This window comes from Corythoichthys intestinalis, chromosome 15 (genome assembly GCF_030265065.1).
Source record: "Corythoichthys intestinalis isolate RoL2023-P3 chromosome 15, ASM3026506v1, whole genome shotgun sequence".
NCBI lineage: Eukaryota > Metazoa > Chordata > Actinopteri > Syngnathiformes > Syngnathidae > Corythoichthys > Corythoichthys intestinalis.
Window position 1 is genome coordinate 16,528,369 of NC_080409.1, and position 20,188 is coordinate 16,548,556.

At 39.2% G+C, this 20,188-nt stretch overlaps 1 protein-coding gene and 1 long non-coding RNA gene across 4 annotated transcripts in view; one reads left to right on the plus strand and one right to left on the minus strand.

Annotated features, from left to right (window-relative positions):
• Positions 1-19,941, plus strand: part of arhgef10 (Rho guanine nucleotide exchange factor (GEF) 10) — a 94,124-nt gene extending 74,183 nt beyond the window's left edge. For 2 of the 3 annotated variants that reach the window (XM_057859242.1, XM_057859243.1), the window contains 2 exons: positions 17,235-17,357; positions 18,727-19,941. In XM_057859242.1, coding sequence (XP_057715225.1) covers positions 17,235-17,357; positions 18,727-19,226 — 623 coding nt within the window. In that variant the 3' untranslated portion in view covers positions 19,227-19,941. Of the gene's footprint in view, positions 1-8,147; positions 8,803-17,234; positions 17,358-18,726 lie in introns of those variants that run through there. The other variant, XM_057859244.1, reaches the window with a different exon arrangement.
• LOC130930919 (uncharacterized) overlaps positions 1-20,188 on the minus strand; it is a 42,418-nt gene that overhangs the window by 14,896 nt on the left and 7,334 nt on the right. The gene's annotated exons all lie outside the window — the stretch shown is intronic.

Consider the following 20,188-nt stretch of genomic DNA (forward strand, 5'->3'; position numbering starts at 1 on the left):
AACATGTTGAATAAATATTATAAAGTTTCAAAACGGTTCGTTATGCATGTTTGGTTGGTGTTGGTTGGTGTTGGTGTTGTCAATTGGACATCAATATTAAAAATTTTGACAAAACGATTTTGGAATTTTTGGTCTTTTTGGGCCCAAAATGATGATTTATAATTGGTCAGTGAAGGAAACAACAGTTTGGACATGAAGTTCAAGGTGTCACAAAAAAAGGGACCAAACCAGGCCATCGTAAACAATTCTTTCTTTGAAATATAAAGGCAAATTCAAAAGCATGCAAAATCAGACAAAATAGGCCCAGACCTTAAAGGGTTAATGTGTACATTTAGTAGACTAATTTAGCCTAATTTGCCTAACAAAAGTCTACTAGCTTAAATGCTAGGAATGCTAACGTATTTACAATTCTCATAGCAAATCACTCGCACGTAACTTCACAGGCTAGCTGTAAACTTCATTACAAATGCATACACATATTAGCTGAAACAACTTACAGACATATGTGGGCCAAACCAGAGCGCAGCTATCCTTTATCCATAGACGTCTGAGTTTGCTTCTCAGTCGTACAAGGCGACAGTCCAGCCAGACCCAATGCTGCCATCAGAGGGCAGTGTATCCTCCATCATTAAACGAAATACAATACTTTTGGACTTTTTGGATAGTCATTTTGCTGGGGTACTTAAGAGGTTAAATCCGACTTGCGCGGAAATTCGGGTTACGTCACCAGCGTTGAAACTGAACTCGTTCGTAACCCAGGGACTACCTGTATCTGCGATAGTCCATATATTGTAAGAAATTTCTTCAACAATGTTTCACAATTTATGTGACTGAAAAAGAAAAAAATACCCAAAAAAAGGAAAACATCTGTAATAATGCATTTATTCAATGCTAAAACTTGTACAATGTACAAAAAACGGTATATATTTGCATAGTGCCTCACTGCATTAGTCTTGTAAATGTAAACACTGCTGGACAATTAATGTGCAAGAACATTAATAACATGTTTTATGTAAACCAGGACACTACACAGCTTTCTGGTTCTGAAAAGTCAGTATCAACTTAATTTTGCATAGTACCTCACTGCTTTCAAGTCTTGTAATTGTAATCATTGTAAAGCTGTGCAAGTTAAAGTCCATCAACATTTTAACATGACTACTAGCTTTATGGATTCAACTCAAAGCATGCTAACTTTTAATACATTGGGATTTAGGTAACAATCGGTCTTAGAAAAGAGTATAAGGAAGAAGGATAAAATTTCTTTATGCATTTGGAAACCATCATAGTAATTGATCGCTGAGCTTGTTTGAAGTCAAACGTCATTTTCCCGAAGTAAATGTAGGATTACTAGTAAATGGGAGTTGTTTTGAGGAGAGCAAAGGTTTCTGTTCTTTCTTAAAAGAGCAATTTTGTTATCTTACGTCATTCGACTACAATGGCTCTTTTACTTTGTGCTTGTGTAAGCATGTAAAGCTGTAATTATTGACTCGTGTATTCGGCACAAAAAAGGTGAACAAGGGGCCACGATTTTACTATCTCTGTAAAAGCTGATACTGTTTTATTGGGAGAAAAAAGACTGAGATATTCTTGACCGCATAATGAAGGAGGAGGACACGTTCCTGCCATTTATATTTAAGTCAAAGTATTGCTGACAACGTTCAGCGCAAATCAAATTAAATGTCAGCACGGTAAATGTCCAATGCTGAAGTCATCAGAGAGGCTGGCTGCTACTTTGGATCTTTTAATCCGCTGTGTTACATCAGCCTTGACCTAAAAACTGAGAGCCTAAAAGAAGGAATGTTGTTGGTTTGATAGGGGAGATTACACACTGTATGTTTCTGGGAACTTTTGATGTGCGTCTTGTCTTGCAAATTGCAATGAAACCGAGTAATTTTTCGTCATGTTGACTGACATCTCGTGCGTGAGCTTGCAAGAACCTTATTTGTTGCGTGGCTGTCTGCTGTTTATCTGTTTGACAATCCCTCATCAGAATTGGCAACAGTGCTATGTCTCGTGCAGCTCATATTTGCTCTCCTTTTGCCACAAGATGCTAGTGACATATATAACGATTTGGCTAGAAAAGGTATGCCGTTTCCTGGGGCTCACTTTCCACATCTGGCATTTCTTTCATATCCAGCAGCATTTAGGACATCAAAGTCCAATAACAAGGCATGAAGTGCATTGAGTTCACATAGAGGGTGAAGAGTTCAAAACCAATAGTAAACTAACTGCCTCATCACTGTAAAGAAAACAGATCAGTTGACTAAAGTGTCATATTGAGACCGTTTATTCTATTTTGATAGAGAAAAAGTTTTAAATTAATGGTCCTGTGTTCACCTATCTAGTTTGGCCTTCCTATGAATGGCAATTACAAATGGGCAGCCCTCTCCTCCAGAGACGTGAACGATAAAAGCAGCTTGCTGAAGAAACTGGCTGCCCATGTTGGCTAATAGGATCCATGCAAGTGAAGAGGAAGCTGGTTCCTTTGACAGACTATACCACATGTGGAAAGCTTTCCTCCTCTGGGTTTATTCTTATCTTGACTTTTCCAGAATGCCCTCCAGGGGTTTTATCACCATTAGTTTTTACCGTAGGCCAGAGTGAGTCTTTGAAATGTGCTGCGTATGCATCATCTTTGGTGTAATTAGAGTTCCAATGTTGGCTGCAAGAGAAACAGTAATGGGTTTTTGATCTGGAGCATATTTTAATGCGGTAGCAGACAGACTAATTACATTGGAACCTCAAAAGACCGCAAAGGGTGATACTATGTGTAAACTGACTAGAATTCAGCAAGCATCCAAACAAGGTTCCATATTTGCACGTTCGAAAACTGGACACTAATTAATTAGATCTGTTTGACAATCGCTTGTACCGTAATTTAACCTGTGCAGTCGTTTCAGTTTGTTACGATTTTGAATAGCACTTGGTATTGCGATATGATCCAACATGACAAAGGCATATTTCAATAGGCATCGCAATAGATTTGGCAATGGTTTTTTTTTGTTTACAGATGAATGAAAACAGAAAGCAATGTTTAAAGGGAACCTCGGACTTAAAGACTTGTAGGCTCTAATAAGCCAGAATTGTTCTCTTTTACTACAATATGTTATTATAAACACATAAAATTTTGCCATTGATTTACAAATCTATGATAATTAGTACCTGTTTTTACCGGGTGCCATGTTTTGAGCGCAATGGACGCTAAGGGCGATGACGTAGATTGTCAATGTATCTCGAATTCTGGATGAATACTACTGGATTACTGCAATTCCTTCTACGTGGCGAGACATCCAAAACACATGCGCTAATCGGTTAAAAGCGGTGAGTACTTACTATTTGGCTAAGTTCATACTGCAGGTCATAATGGACAAATCCGATTTTTTTGTGATATGTTTTTTTTTTTTTTTTTTTTTTTGCATGCCCGTTCAGACTGCTTTTGTCCATTGAGACCGTTCAAGTATTACGCATGCGCACTAATTCGCAGTGCGACCCGCATGAGCAGAAGCATCAAAACAAATCACTACACATGCTGGATGTCATCCGTCATTCCAGGGCGATCATATTTTTATTTCCAAAAAGAGGACACAAATAACAGACATAAATAATTCCTGTTTAGGCTTATATTCAAAGTTTATGTGGATTGATGCACTGTCCGTGCATGTCACACACACATACGGTCAGTTTGCCCCGACTCTCGACCGTGTAAGCAGTCTTGAAATATTGCTTATATAGAGCAGAGAGAAAACCGATCATTCTCAGGCTTATCCTCAACCCATTTAGATTTTTTTATGACTGCCCGACCCTTCCCCAAAAGCCGTGTTCAAGGCAAGCTAGGCGCTAACAGACAGCTGGACCGCTACCATAGCGCGCCGTCTCTCTCGCTCTTTGATGACGTAATTCCGATTTGGGAGACTTGCCAGTTCAGACCGCCACGACATTCTGGAAAAATGTGGCCCAGATCGGATTTAAACCACATACAATAGTGACCCAGAGTGGATTTGAAATGGTCCACTTCTATGCGACTTGTCCCGTTCAGATCGTCAAGTTAATGCCTCACTCAAATCGGAAAAACACGAAAAAATCGGATTCGTGCATTAAGACCTGCAATATGAACGTAGCCTTTGTGTTTTTATTGAGTCTTTTATTACATTTTCATTGCCTTGAAATACTTTTTGCATGTGTTTCCCTCTCATACGTTTAAGCCTTGTGCGTTCTTGTGGTACCTTTAAAGCAGATTGTTGATCTGTTGACCACATTAGTCACGTAATTAAACCACCCTTATTTGATATTACTACGTTTAAGTATTTTCATAAGGCACCTATGGTATGTTCTGTCTGTATGCATCTAAACCATACAAGCTGAAAGTGCACAGTAGTACTTTGGGTGTCAAATTCGCCTCTTGTAGACGTTTCGCCAGTGTAGCACATTTTGGCAGAACACATCTTTTTGTCCTACTCTCGTCTCATCTCATCCTGTCTTTCCTGTTAATTTTGCTGCTTGTTTTGTGAAATATCTACAGTGCTGTCATGCTTATTAATGTTCATTTGGGTTCCAGTTGAAAAGGTTGAACAGATGACATATTCATGTCATTAGAGTCATATTCTGGAAGCCGGCAGCGTAACCCAGTGACGTCACTGCCCTGCGACGTCAACAACAATGGCAACCTACTAGTTAAACTAATTTTACAAATTGTATAAAAACGAAAACATCAATAGGGGTTTCAATATCAAAATATTTTAACTCATAATAACGTTTATCTTTTAAGAACTACAAGTCTTTCTATTCGCGGATCCCTTTAATTCTATTAAATGCTACTGCAAACAAGTATTATAGCCAACCAGCTATAGCCATATAGATAAGTCTACATATTTGACTTTTGTGACTTGGGAGGTTATGATAATTGTAGTTGTGTCTGGCAGACCCCATTCTATAAGGGGTCTCATATATCCATTGTCTATTATTGCTTTTGCTTCAAACGAGAACCACGCATGTGCACTACCTTGACCTGTGACATCGCATGGTAAGATTGCATCGGTGAAAAATACTGATGAAGAAACTGAATTGCATCCATCAGTAGCACTTTGAACTCTCCCTTCTCATGTTCGCGCATGTTGGAACAATTTCATTATCCGCCTTCGTTTTTTTTTTTTAATCTGGAGGTTTGTAGCATCGCCTTAGAAATGCTTGGGCATAATATGCTATAATAGCACTCAATTTCATATTTAAGCTTTGCTACGGGCAGTTTTTATTTTTACTATGTAATGTTTGCTCGTATGACCACTTTTCCCTAGCTTGCGGTTTTCAAGGTCCGAAAATGAACAAAGGTTTTTGTGCATTTATTGTTGGTGGTTTTGTTTCACAGAATGTTTGTGGAATAATGCTGAATATGGTGGCAATCGGATACACAGGGTACGCCTTTGTCTGCTGCTGTGTGACCTAAATAGGCAGTCATGCCTGCTTTAATGAGACAAACATACGAGGGGGGGCAATAAATAATACCTCTACAAAAAGTCTGCAAGAAGGACTGGAAAGGCAATTAAGTGATCAACATGCATAACACTGTTTTATACCATTTTTAATTTAGCTAACCACGTTGGTTTTCAGTAATAATACAGTATTCTATAATATTTTTTCCTTGGCCATGTATATTTTCAAGAAGTGTTTTGTTTAATTGCCTTGACCCAATACAGACTGCAGTGTCTAACTCCACCCTTTAGGCACTCTACTAATGTGGTTGTGGTGAAAGAAGGGGGGGAACCAGTGCTACAGTACAAGTGAATATAAGTCCACTGCTGTAAAATTTCTCACAATTTAGAATTCACAGATTTTGATCAAACGACTTTTGTGATTAATACTGTGCAAGTGTATTTCCTAAGGTATAAATTGAACACGCAACCATGAAGCCAGTTTTGTTTTTGGCAGCCATTTTAATGTTAGTCTTAGTCTTTTGGAAGATAATACTTATTAGTCTTAGTCATATTTTGGTCATCTCAAAATGTGTTTGTCTTTGTCAAGTTTTTGTTGAAGAAAACTCAATACTAAATTCATCTAGTTTTAGTCGACATTTACTAAAAACATTTAGTCTGTAAAATTTTACTCCAAAAATAAATTAACAAAGGTTTCCAACTATTTCAAATGAACATTGACAGATGAGCACATACTACTACACTGCTGGCCAAAATTATTGACACCGCTACAATTCTGTCAGATAATGTTCAATTTCTCCCAGAAAATGATTGCATTTACAATTGTTTTGGTTGTAATATCTTCATTAGTTTTGCTTGCAGTGAAAAAACACAAAAAAGAATGGGGGGGGGGGCGGGGGGGATTAAATCGGTATCATTTTACACAAAACTCCAAAAAATGGGCCGGACAAAAGTATTGGCACCTGTTGAAAAACCATGTGATGCTTCTCTAATTTGTGTAGTTAACGGCACCTGTGGCACATAACAGCAGGTGGCAATAACTAAATCACACTTGCAGCCAGTTAAAATAAATTAAAATTGACTCAACCTCTGTCCTTGTGTGTACCACATTGAGCATGGAGAAGGCATCAACATAGAGTTTACAGGGAAAAAAACGAGGCCTTCAAAGAAAAGAACACGGTCCCTACACTCAAACATGGCGGAGGTTCCCTGATGTTTTGGGGTTGCTTTGCTACCTCTGGCACTGGACTGCCTGACCGTGCGCATGGCATTATGAAGTCTGAAGACTACCAACATTTTTTTTCAGCATAATGTAGGGCTCAGTGTGAGAAAACTGGGTCTTCCTCAGAGGTCATGGGTCTTCCAGCAGGACAGTGACCCAAAATACACTTCAAAGAGCACTAGAAAATGGCTTGGGAGCAAGCACTAAAGACTTCTAAAGTGGCCAACAATCAGTCTAGACCTGAATCCCATAGAACACCTGTGCAGAGAGCTGAAAATGGCAGTTTGGAGAAGGCTACCTTCAAATCTCAGAGACCTGGAGCAGTTGACCAGGGAAGAATGTTCTAAAATTCCAGCAGTGTATTGTAGGAAACTCATTGATGGATACCGGAAGTGGTTCTTTGCAGTTATTTCTTCTAAAGGTTGTGCTACCAAGTATTAGGCTGAGGGTGCCAATACTTTTGTCCGGCCCATTTTTTCAGTTTTGTGTAAAATAATCATGATTTAAATTTTTTTTTTACATTCTCTTTTGTGTTTTTTAATTGCAAACAAACTAAATGAAGATATTACGACCAAAGCTTTTGTAATTGCAGTCATTTTCTGGGAAAAATTTAGCATTATCTGACAGAATTGCAGGGGATCCAATACTTAAAGCCAGCAGTGTACTGTAGTGTCTACAACGCCAACTTGATGAGAATACACACTCAGCAGGAAAACCGTACATTATTTTCAATTAATTACACCCAACTGAACGCCACAAACTGTATGTAATAAAAATTGAGAGTTTAAGAGGCGCTCAACGTTATGCTATCGCGGTTGCTATGCTAACACTGCGGGTTACATTTACTGTGTGATGATCACTCAGCACAGACCTTTAAAGGCTAAAGTAACATTGCATATTGTCTGTGGCCAAGACAAGAAAACAAATCTTACTGTGTGTGCAAGCCTTGAGAGTGGAAGACACATTGCACTGGTGAGTGGGAGGGGCGCAGCACGTCACATGAGTGACTTAACCAGTCACTGTTACGATGCAGGCTAACTACACACACAATGTCAAATATTGTAAAAATGTGACGAAAACTATTGTGCAATTTCCTCTTGTCAGACGGAAACTGGCATTAGCCTTATGTTTTCGTATCCCTAAACATGTTTTTAGCTCATTATCGTCTCGTCATCGTCATTAAAAAAATGTTCGTTGACGAAATATTTTCGTTATCTTCATTGTTGACGAAAACAACACTGCATAAAGCAAACTGTACTGCTTGATGGAAACTGCTAGTCAACTGATTAAAAAGTGAAAATGCACATGCGAGCAGGAGACATAAAGCACTTCATCAGCTTACAAATTTAGGGCTAATCCAGAGGAACACTGTCTTTCCTAATCATAAAGATAGAAGGACAATTCCACACACGGTGCTGTTATTCCGTGGCTGAATTGCTTGTGCTGTGTTATATTGTAATTTGTGAGATTTACTCCTCCCTCCTGCTGTTTCTTGTCAGGGCTAAGTGCGGATCAAAGTGGTGTTCTGCTGTAGGATCAAGAGTGTGTGGATGTTCACTCTGGATTTATTTTAGTTCACCCTCTGGTTGGGGAACTCCAAATATTTGTAAAGGGGGAAGTTGAACAAGCCCCGCCGACCTGCAGTGTGCTTTCATTAGAAGCACATGTGTCCAAGAATTGCTGTCACTAGGCTTTAGGTGGGAGTGTACCTTTACCTGGTTGCTTATCTAGAATTATTCTCAGTGAGCTGCCAAATATATAAGGGGTCACCTCCAGTCAGGGGAAGTCCATCACAAGGACTGGAAACCATTTTTTTCCTACAACCAAAGAGGATTACTTTAGGGAAGAAATTAAAGTCAAGCTGTTAGCACAGTAATGACTCACGACAGCCCCCAACACCACCACCACACACCAATAAAAAGTGCCCCCATCCTTCAGGGTCATAAAGACATAGTAAAAATGTCTGACTAGATATTTGTGGTCTAACAAAGCTCATATCTGAGACATGTGTCAAAATCCATTCCCACAATCTGTCAACACGCCTGACTTTATTGCCTTCCTTTATGAACAGAGCTGTAAACAACAGAAGCACTCTTGACTCTACTGTGCATTGCACTGTTATTTGTGACCAAGAGTGAATCAAACAGGTGGCATTGTCTTGTTATAGTCGCCACAAGCTTCCCTGAATAAAGGCTCAGCTTGTTGCTTAATTACAGTGTTATGCCTCAGCCATTCTGTTATGCAAGGTTTTTTTTGTGTGTGCAACTGAGGCTTGAAAGGAGCTCCTATTATTCAGGATCTTTTCGGTGTTGCCTCGGAGATAAATAAACCAAATCACAGCAGAAATATGTGTGCTCGCCTTCTTCAAACATCATTTATAGCCTGCCGAAGTGCCTTGTTTTTCCCTGGAGATTCGCAAAATGCTGAAAAAAAGTATTTGGGCATTAGTGGCATCAAAACTGAGGCTGCGGGGTGAGAGAGTAGTGACCATGGCTATCTCCAATACCAAAACATTGCACGAAAGTTTTACTTTAAACAGTCTAACTTGTAAATTTGAGGGGGAATGGTTGCTTGTCTACAATATACAGGCATGAAAATCACTCACATTTCGGCGAAATTCGCCGTTTTGAAGTCAAAAAGGGTGACCTACGTGAATTGTGTAGATCCGAGGAGAAATTTTTTAAGGTGGGGGGGTCGTAAGTCCATCTAACTGACTAACTAACTAACTAACTAACGACATGTTTTATTGTAGTTGCTAAGCCTGTCGCGATATGCAATGAGTCCATTTATATCGCAAGGTAAATAAAAAGGGCGGTAATTTTCATGGCTGCATTTTATCACCGCGTGTTTGCATACATTTGTGTGTGCGTGTAGATGACATATGAGACTCCAGTTGTTGTGTCCAGATGTTTATTGGTCAACAACACACCGTAGAATTACAGTTCACACATACAAAATAAGGAAACACATCTATATTAAACACTGTAAACCAGGGGTCCCCAAACTACAGCCCCGGCCCGCGTCCATATTTGGTCCGGTCCCCTGAACAATACCAGAGAGCATTTTGAATTTTTTTTTTTTTCTCAATAGTGTTATTTATATCCTGGCCTTTTTCTGTGAAGAACTCAGAGACGGTTATTTGGTTATTATCTTTAATTAATAGTGTTATTTAGGGCTGTCAAACGATTAAAATTTTTAATCGAGTTAACCACAGCTTAAAAATTAATTAATCGCAATTCAAACCATCTATAAAATATGCCATATTTTTCTGTAAATTATTGTTGAAATGGAAAGATAGGACACAAGACGGATATATACATTTAACATTCTGTACATAAGTACTGTATTTGTTTATTATAACAATAAATAAACAAGATGGCATTAACATTATTAACATTCTGTTAAAGCGATCCATGGATAGAAAAACTTGTAGTTCTTAAAAGATAAATGCTAGTACAAATTTTATATTAAAACCCCTCTTAATGTTTTTGTTTTAATAGAATTTGTAAAATTTTCACTCAAAAAATAAACTAGTAGCTCGCCATTGTTGATGTCAATAATTACGCAATGCTCATGGTGCTGAAACCCATAAAATCAGTTGCACGCAAGCGCCAGCAGAGGGCGACAAAACACAAGTAACAAGTGGACATGACACTGTGCTATCATTTTAATCTGTTTGAGTGGTGCATGTGTGTTAAATAAGTCAAATATTTTAACGTGATTATTTTTAAAAAATTAATTACCGCCCGTTAACGCGATAATTTTGACAGCCCTAGTGTTATTATTATTTATTATTATTATATTATTATTATTTTTATTTCATTTACTTTTGTTCCGTGAAGAATCCAGAAAGGGTTATTTGATTGTGGCGTTCTGAAAACAATAAATTTTTACATTTAGGCACTCCTGCAATCGTTACACTTTTTCTGTTACAAACTGACCCCGGCCCCTCATCAGAGAAGGGAAAGGTTATGTGGCCCTCACAGGAAAAAGTTTGGGGACCCCTGCTGTAGACGTTAGCATTGCTACACTGAGACTAATGGGGGGGGGGAAAGACAACTTACTGCCTGCTATAAAACGTTGGTAGTCTTTTCCAAAACGCAAACTTGCGGTTAAAAAGTGACACCTCCAACATGAAAAATTGCTGGTTAACAGCATTTGCAAACAGAAAAAAAAATAAAAATCTATGAGTGACACCACAAGCAATGACGAAAAGTGTTTTCTACAGAGTGTAAAGTTGTTAGCGGTATAGCGAACTTACTTTCGGTGAACATTTCAAAATAAAAGCACGTAACGTTTTTCATATGAATAACGATTTCTGGAGTTAATCTCACATACTTCAGAATTAATACTATAATATGTAAATACTATAATAATACAAAATTCAGATTTTACACTAAGAATAACTTTAAAATGACACCGTTTTTAAAAAATATGATTGGCAATTAATTATTATAATACTATTATATATCATGTAATATATATATGTGTATATATATATGTGTGTATATATATATGTGTGTGTGTGTGAGTGTACATACATATATATATATATATGTATATATATGTATATGTATATATATATATATATATATATATATACAGTGCCTTGCAAAAGTATTCGGCCCCCTTGAATCTTGCAACCTTTCGCCACATTTCAGGCTTCAAACATAAAGATATGAAATTTAATTTTTTTGTCAAGAATCAACAACAAGTGGGACAATCGTGAAGTGGAACAACATTTATTGGATAATTTAAACTTTTTTAACAAATAAAAAACTGAAAAGTGGGGCGTGCAATATTATTCGGCCCCTTTACTTTCAGTGCAGCAAACTCACTCCAGAAGTTCAGTGAGGATCTCTGAATGATCCAATGTTGTCCTAAATGACAGATGATGATAAATAGAATCCACCTGTGTGTAATCAAGTCTCCGTATAAATGCACCTGCTCTGTGATAGTCTCAGGGTTCTGTTTAAAGTGCAGAGAGCATTATGAAAACCGAGGAACACACCAGGCAGGTCCGAGATGCTGTTGTGGAGAAGTTTAAAGCCGGATTTGGATACAAAAAGATTTCCCAAGCTTTAAACATCTCAAGGAGCACTGTGCAAGCCATCATATTGAAATGGAAGGAGCATCAGACCACTGCAAATCTACCAAGACCCGGCCGTCCTTCCAAACTTTCTTCTCAAACAAGGAGAAAACTGATCAGAGATGCAGCCAAGAGGCCCATGATCACTCTGGATGAACTGCAGAGATCTACAGCTGAGGTGGGAGAGTCTGTCCATAGGACAACAATCAGTCGTACACTGCACAAATCTGGCCTTTATGGAAGAGTGGCAAGAAGAAAGCCATTTCTCAAAGATATCCATAAAAAGTCTCGTTTAAAGTTTGCCACAAGCCACCTGGGAGACACACCAAACATGTGGAAGAAGGTGCTCTGGTCAGATGAAACCAAAATTGAACTTTTTGGCCACAATGCAAAACGATATGTTTGGCGTAAAAGCAACACAGCTCATCACCCTGAACACACCATCCCCACTGTCAAACATGGTGGTGGCAGCATCATGGTTTGGGCCTGCTTTTCTTCAGCAGGGACAGGGAAGATGGTTAAAATTGACAGGAAGATGGATGCAGCCAAATACAGGAACATTCTGGAAGAAAACCTGTTGGTATCTGCACAAGACCTGAGACTGGGACGGAGATTTATCTTCCAACAGGACAATGATCCAAAACATAAAGCCAAATCTACAATGGAATGGTTAAAAAATAAACGTATCCAGGTGTTAGAATGGCCAAGTCAAAGTCCAGACCTGAATCCAATTGAGAATCTGTGGAAAGAGCTGAAGACTGCTGTTCACAAACACTCTCCATCCAACCTCATTAAGCTCGAGCTGTTTTGCAAGGAAGAATGGGCAAGAATGTCAGTCTCTCGATGTGCAAAACTGATAGAAACATATCCCAAGTGACTTGCAGCTGTAATTTAAGCAAAAGGTGGCGCCACAAAGTATTAACGCAAGGGGGCCGAATAATATTGCACGCCCCACTTTTCAGTTTTTTATTTGTTAAAAAAGTTTAAATTATCCAATAAATTTTGTTCCACTTCACGATTGTGTCCCACTTGTTGTTGATTCTTGACAAAAAATTAAAATTTTATATCTTTTTGTTTGAAGCCTGAAATGTGGCGAAAGGTTGCAAGGTTCAAGGGGGCCGAATACTTTTGCAAGGCACTGTATGTATATATATATATATATGTATATGTATATATATATACTATCATACTAATAATGCTAGACATTTTTTTATAAGAATTGTTTTGGATAATGTTAGAAAGGCGAAGTCAGTGTTCTGAATCTGTTTACATTCCATTCTTTCGAACTCGTAAATGCTATCAGCTAAGCCTGCACAATGTATCGTTTGAACATCGCCATCGCAACGTGCGCATGCGCAATAGTCACATCGAAGGACGTGCAATTTTTTTCCTTTTTTTCCAACATTTAAACTTTTGTTTTACTTCGTGAACGCAGCAAGTGTCCAGATCCTGGATTAAACTGAGTTATAAAAATTAGGGCCGATGGCGCCATTTTTCCGAGCATCGGAATCGGGTGAAAAGGATCGGGTTTTTATTTAAAAACGACATACATTCATGTTTTTCTGCTTCATACTCGTACAGCACCACAGTGTCTTACTCTCCCTCCTGCTAGGCAGCGCGACCAAACTGTTTTTCTTCGTCAACAGTGCAGCTATCCTGAACGGAGCTATTCAAGTTATTTGGTGAAAATTTTCTCGTTTTAATATCGCAATATAATATCGTAAACTTCCCAAAAATCGCAACGATAGTTTTTTCCAATATCGTTCAGGCCTACTATCAGCATTTGACCTCAGTGTTCATATGTGATTAATTATTGTTATTTACATGTTTATTTGTACTTTAATAAAGAATTTAAGTGTTCCAAAATGTTTTTGTGAATTAAGAAACGTCAATAAAAATTTCGTTGCTAAATTAGAGAGAAGAAAAAAAAAAAGTTATTAGTTGACTAATTGTTAAAATAGTCCTGACTAATCGGGAGAAAATTAGTCGTTTGGAACAGCCCTACCCGAACATATTCCCTCTACACCCTTCTCACCTTTTTAACCCCTGACGCATTTTCATGCCTGAATAAATGATATGTAATGTATGTGCCCTGCATTGGCTGATGATCAGTCTATGGTGTATCACTCATCATCAAGACTCAGCTGAGATTGACTCCAGCTCAGCAATGACTGTGACAAGGATACAGTGGGACAAATAAGTATTTAGTCAACCACCAATTGTGCAAGTTCTCCTACTTGAAAAGATTAGAGAGACCTGTAATTGTCAACATGGGTAAACCTCAACCATGAGAGACAGAATGTGGGGGGAAAAAAACAGAAAATCACATTGTTTGATTTTTAAAGAATTTCCAAATTAGAGTGGAAAATAAGTATTTGGTCTCCTACAAACAAGCAAGATTTCTGGCTGTCAAAGAGGTCTAACGAGGTCTAACGAGGCTCCACTCGTTACCTGTATTAATGGCACCTGTTTTAACTCATTATCAGTATAAAAGACACCTGTCCACAAACTCAGTCAGTCACACTCCAAACTCCACTATGGCCAAGACCAAAGAGTTGTCAAAGGACACCAGAGACAAAATTGTAGACCTGCAACAGGCTGGGAAGACTGAATCTGCAATAGGTAAAACGCTTGGTGTAAAGAAATCAACGGTGGGAGCAATTATTAGAAAATAGAAGACATACAAACCACTGATAATCTCCCTCGATCTGGGGCTCCATGCAAGATCTCATCCCGTGGCATCAAAATGATAACAAGAATGGTGAGCAAAAATCCCAGAACCACACGGGGGGACCTAGTGAATGACCTACAGAGAGCTGGGACCACAGTAACAAAGGCTACTATCAGTAACACAATGCGCCGCCAGGGACTCAAATCCTGCACTGCCAGACGTTTCCCCCTGCTGAAGCCAGTACACGTCCAGGCCCGTGTGCGGTTCGCTAGAGAGCATTTGGATGATCCAGATGAGGATTGGGAGAATGTGTTATGGTCCGATGAAACCAAAATAGAACTTTTTGGTAGAAACAGGTTCTCGTGTTTGGAGGAGAAAGAATACTGAATTGCATCCGAAGAACACCATACCCACTGTGAAGCATGGGGGTGGAAACATCATGCTTTGGGGCTGTTTTTCTGCTAAGGGACCAGGACGACTGATCTGTGTAAAGGAAAGAATGAATGGGGCAGTGTATCGAGAGATTTTGAGTGAAAATCTCCTTCCATCAGCAAGGGCATTGAAGATGGGACGCGGCTGGGTCTTTCAGCATGACAATGATCCCAAACACACAGCCAGGGCAACAAAGGAGTGGCTTTGTAAGAAGCATTTCAAGGTCCTGGAGTGGCCTAGCCAGTCTCCAGATCTCAACCCCCTAGAAAATCTGCTGAGGTAGTTTGAAGTCCGTGTTGCCCAACAACAGCCCCAAAACATCACTGCTCTAGAGGAGATCTGCATGGAGGAATGGGCCAAAATACCAGTAACAGTGTGTGAAAAGCTTTTGAAGAGTTACAGAAAACGTTTGGCCTCCGTTATTGCCAACAAAGGGTACATAACAAAGTATTGAGATGAACTTTTGGTATTGACCAAATACTTATTTTCCACCATGATTTGCAAATAAATTCTTTAAAAATCAAACAATGTGATTTTCTGTTTTTTTTTCCACATTCTGTCTCTCATGGTTGAGGTTTACCCATGTTGACAATTACAGGCCTCTCTAATATTTTCAAGTGGGAGAACTTGCACAATTTGTGGTTGACTAAATACTTATTTGCCCCAATGTACAGTGCCTTGCAAAAGTATTCGGCCCCCTTGAATCTTGCAACCTTTCGCCACATTTCAGGCTTCAAACATAAAGATATGAAATTTAATTTTTTTGTCAAGAATCAACAACAAGTGGGACACAATCGTGAAGTGGAACAACATTTATTGGATAATTTAAACTTTTTTAACAAATAAAAAACTGAAAAGTGGGGCGTGCAATATTATTCGGCCCCTTTACTTTCAGTGCAGCAAACTCACTCCAGAAGTTCAGTGAGGGATCTCTGAATGATCCAATGTTGTCCTAAATGACCAATGATGATAAATAGAATCCACCGTTGTGTAATCAAGTCTCCGTATAAATGCACCTGCTCTGTGATAGTCTCAGGGTTCTGTTTAAAGTGCAGAGAGCATTATGAAAACCAAGGAACACACCAGGCAGGTCCGAGATACTGTTGTGGAGAAGTTTAAAGCCGGATTTGGATACAAAAAGATTTCCCAAGCTTTAAACATCTCAAGGAGCACTGTGCAAGCCATCATATTGAAATGGAAGGAGCATCAGACCACTGCAAATCTACCAAGACCCGGCCGTCCTTCCAAACTTTCTTCTCAAACAAGGAGAAAACTGATCAGAGATGCAGCCAAGAGGCCCATGATAACTCTGGATGAACTGCAGAGATTTACAGCTGAGGTGGGAGAGTCTGTCCATAGGACAACAATCAGTCGTACCCTGCACAAATCTGGCCTTTATGGAAGAGTGGCAAGAAGAAAGCCATTTCTCAAAGATATCCATAAAAAGTCTCGTTTAAAGTTTGCCACAAGCCACCTGGGAAACACACCAAACATGTGGAAGAAGGTGCTCTGGTCAGATGAAACCAAAATTGAACTTTTTGGCCACAATGCAAAACGATATGTTTGGTGTAAAAGCAACACAGCTCATCACCCTGAACACACCATCCCCACTGTCAAACATGGTGGTGGCAGCATCATGGTTTGGGCCTGCTTTTCTTCAGCAGGGACAGGGAAGATGGTTAAAATTGACGGGAAGATGGATGCAGCCAAATACAGGAACATTCTGGAAGAAAACCTGTTGGTATCTGCACAAGACCTGAGACTGGGACGGAGATTTATCTTCCAACAGGACAATGATCCAAAACATAAAGCCAAATCTACAATGGAATGCTTCAAAAATAAACGTATCCATGTGTTAGAATGGCCAAGTCAAAGTCCAGACCTGAATCCAATCGAGAATCTGTGGAAAGAGCTGAAGACTGCTGTTGACAAACACTCTCCATCCAACCTCACTGGGCTCGAGCTGTTTTGCAAGGAAGAATGGGCAAGAATGTCAGTCTCTCTATGTGCAAAACTGATAGAAACATACCCCAAGCGACTTGCAGCTGTAATTGGAGCAAAAGTTGGCGCTACAAAGTATTAACGCAAGGGGGCCGAATAATATTGCACGCCCCACTTTTCAGTTTTTTATTTGTTAAAAAAGTTTAAATTATCCAATAAATGTTGTTCCACTTCACGATTGTGTCCCACTTGTTGTTGATTCTTGACAAAAAAATTAAATTTCATATCTTTATGTTTGAAGCCTGAAATGTGGCGAAAGGTTGCAAGATTCAAGGGGGCCGAATACTTTTGCAAGGCACTGTATATGCATGGGGAGTAAATTGGATATGAATGTGGTCGGACAGGGATATCAATGGATAAATGAAATAACGTCACACTTGTGTTATCCCACAGGGAACCAGAGAGTGTCAGTGAGCAGTTTGCTGGTTTGCCACGGTATGCTGCTCGTTGGAACCAACTTGGGTGTGACTGTGGCCTTATCTGTCCCCAGACTACAGGGTATCCCCAAGGTCACAGGTAACACAACATTAGCATATTGATATTTTTATTTGTAAGTGTATGTTCATATTGTGTGGGGGGAAGAAACATCACCCATATAAATATCAAATCAAATATCATAAATATTAAAGGCAGCTGTACACGCTGGGTACTCCTGCACACTACATCTACTAGGGTTGGGAACAGATATGATACGATTTGCGATACAAAGCTCACAATAACGATGATCTCACGATATGATGATACAACGATTATCGATACATTGGTCAGGAAATCATTCTCCAAAACGGCCTATTTTTCTGTTTATTAGTCATCTTCATCCTTCCCCTGTAAGCTTATCAGTAGTCCAATCCATTTTAACTGGGAGGGTGGCAGCCAATGAACCCCTCCCACTTCAAACGGGCCCCTTCCACTTCTATGGCCGTCAGGGGCAGCCACTGCCAGGCAACAAGGTAATTTTGGGCCATTTCAGAACATAACCTGCTGATTTTCAGTTTCTTCCTTTTTATTTTGGGGCATTTTATGGGTCACTTGCTGTTGATTTTGGGTTACAGAACAGGAATTCACCCGGGAATGAATAGGCAGTGACTCAAACTCAACAGAAAGTGACCTGTAAATGGCCCGAAGTTTCGAACAAACAAACGTTCATTCGTACTTCCCGGACTTAATGGATTGGGCATCAAGCACCCTCAATTGCAGCCGTAGAGTTAACTGAGACACTATTATGATGGAAGATTTTCGTAGCAACTTGTTGGTTCTTTTTTTTTTTTTTTTTAATATTGACACCTTTTTAAAAGAATATCTCGATTCTTGGCATGAGCGTATCGATCACCTTTTGGGATACAAAGTATCACAATATCACTACATTTCGATATTTTGTCACACCCCTAACATTTACTAGTACAATAATGCATGTTTTAAATTGACGTCATAAAAAGGGCACTCATAGAAAATTTATTTTAGAAAACAAAAGTATTATTTTAGTGAGTACAGTAAATACTTTAAAAGTATGTTATCCTTAATTTTAAAATTATATATTACGTTCTCTTTGAACTATAATTGCAGTGCAGTGCACAATTTTTTTTTGTTATTCCTAGCAGCAGTCAAAGTGATTCATAAAAGATTACCTTATCTTAGAATTCTGTTTTTACCACTAATCCTCACCGGGCCGAAGGGTTCGCTGGAGTCTATCCCAGCTGACTATGGGCAGGAGGCACGATACACCATGAACAAGCCAATCTCAGGGGACACAAATATTTACACTCAAAATCACCCCTACGGGCAATTTAGAGTGCTCCACTAACATACCATGCACTTTTTGCGATGTTGAACGATAGGACTGGTGAGTCGATATGAAATGTTAAAATGAGGTTCTGTGTGTTTTTAGGTCGCGGAATGGTGTCCTTGCACGCTCACAATGGACCTGTAAAGTTCTTAACTGTAGCCACCGCGGTGTGTAACAGACCCTCAGGCCTCCCCTCCCCCACTTCTTCAGTGTCAGCCCAGCCAGTAGAGGATGGAGAAGATGCTGTACCCCGCTCAGACTCAACTTCTACGCCGCCTCAAGGCCAGGGAGTGTGGCTGGGAGAAGCAGGCTGCACCACCATGGCGCTACAGGATTCACTTTCTTCATCATCATGCGCCTCTTTAGCTCAATCCCATGGATCCTTTGAGCACGGACCTGAGGACGGAGCCCTTTATGACGTGCTCCATGATCCGGCCCACCAGCAGAGGGGCCGCCGCACAGGCAAAGTGGATGTCAGCTCTCTCCTGGTGGTGTCTGGGGGTTTGGGCCACCGCAGAGTGAACAAAAAGACCAAACAATCACGCCACGAGGATAACACCTCCACCATCCTGATCTGGCAGATCCCCTTACTTAGCATGTAATGCACTATTAAACCAGTGAAACAGAACTCACTTAGCAGCAAGCAGTTTCAAAAACAGAGTGAAAAAAGGTATTTGCTGAGCTAAGATGCTTTTTTTAACCGAAATGACAAACCTTCATTTAAATCTACTAAGTAGATGAGGCTTCCAGTATTGCTTCATTGCAAGATAAATGAAACTAACATGGCTAACATGACATTACTTGCGACTGTTCTTTAATTTGTATAATTTAGAATACAGTTTGTGAAACATTGTTGACTTATTTTCTGTGTGAAGTCACTATGTGGATGTTATATATAAGGTTTTTTTAAGCTTAGGATCAGGTTTAGGGAAATCTGTCCAGACTTGTTTGTTGTAAATATGGAGTTGACTCAGGATTATCAGTAAGTGTTTTGTTGGGGATCAGACTAAGGTTCTTTTTGAAATATGAAAGGCAATTTCATAAGACTAGTCCAGCACTCCTGGTTTTGCATTTACAAAGAAAATGGATAAAAAAAGGTGAAATAATGTTGACTGATTTACCTTGGAAAGACTGATAAGATCTCTGGCTGGCCAGTGTTCTCCAAAAATGGAATAGTTTTTGTTACCGAATAGGAAAGTAGTTTTGTTCAGCCCTGAATATTTTTTTTGCTCAGTTAAGAATATTTAATAGACTGAAAGAAAAAAAACCATACATTTGTTGTATACATTTATATGTACAGTACTGTACTTCTGTTATGTTCTTAATCAATTTATAAACTTTGTTTTATTGAAATGCGGCTGATTTGTTGTTTTTGTTGTTGCTATAAGCAACAACAAAATGTCAATGTATACATTTATTTACTGAGGAAATGTACAGTACTTAGCATTTTGCAACCTTGACTGAATGTGGTTAGATTTCTAAACAAACATAAGTAGTTTTAAGAAGAACAGAAGACTGCATTGAATATCCCATTCTCTAGTTAGTGTGCCTTTACTACATGTTG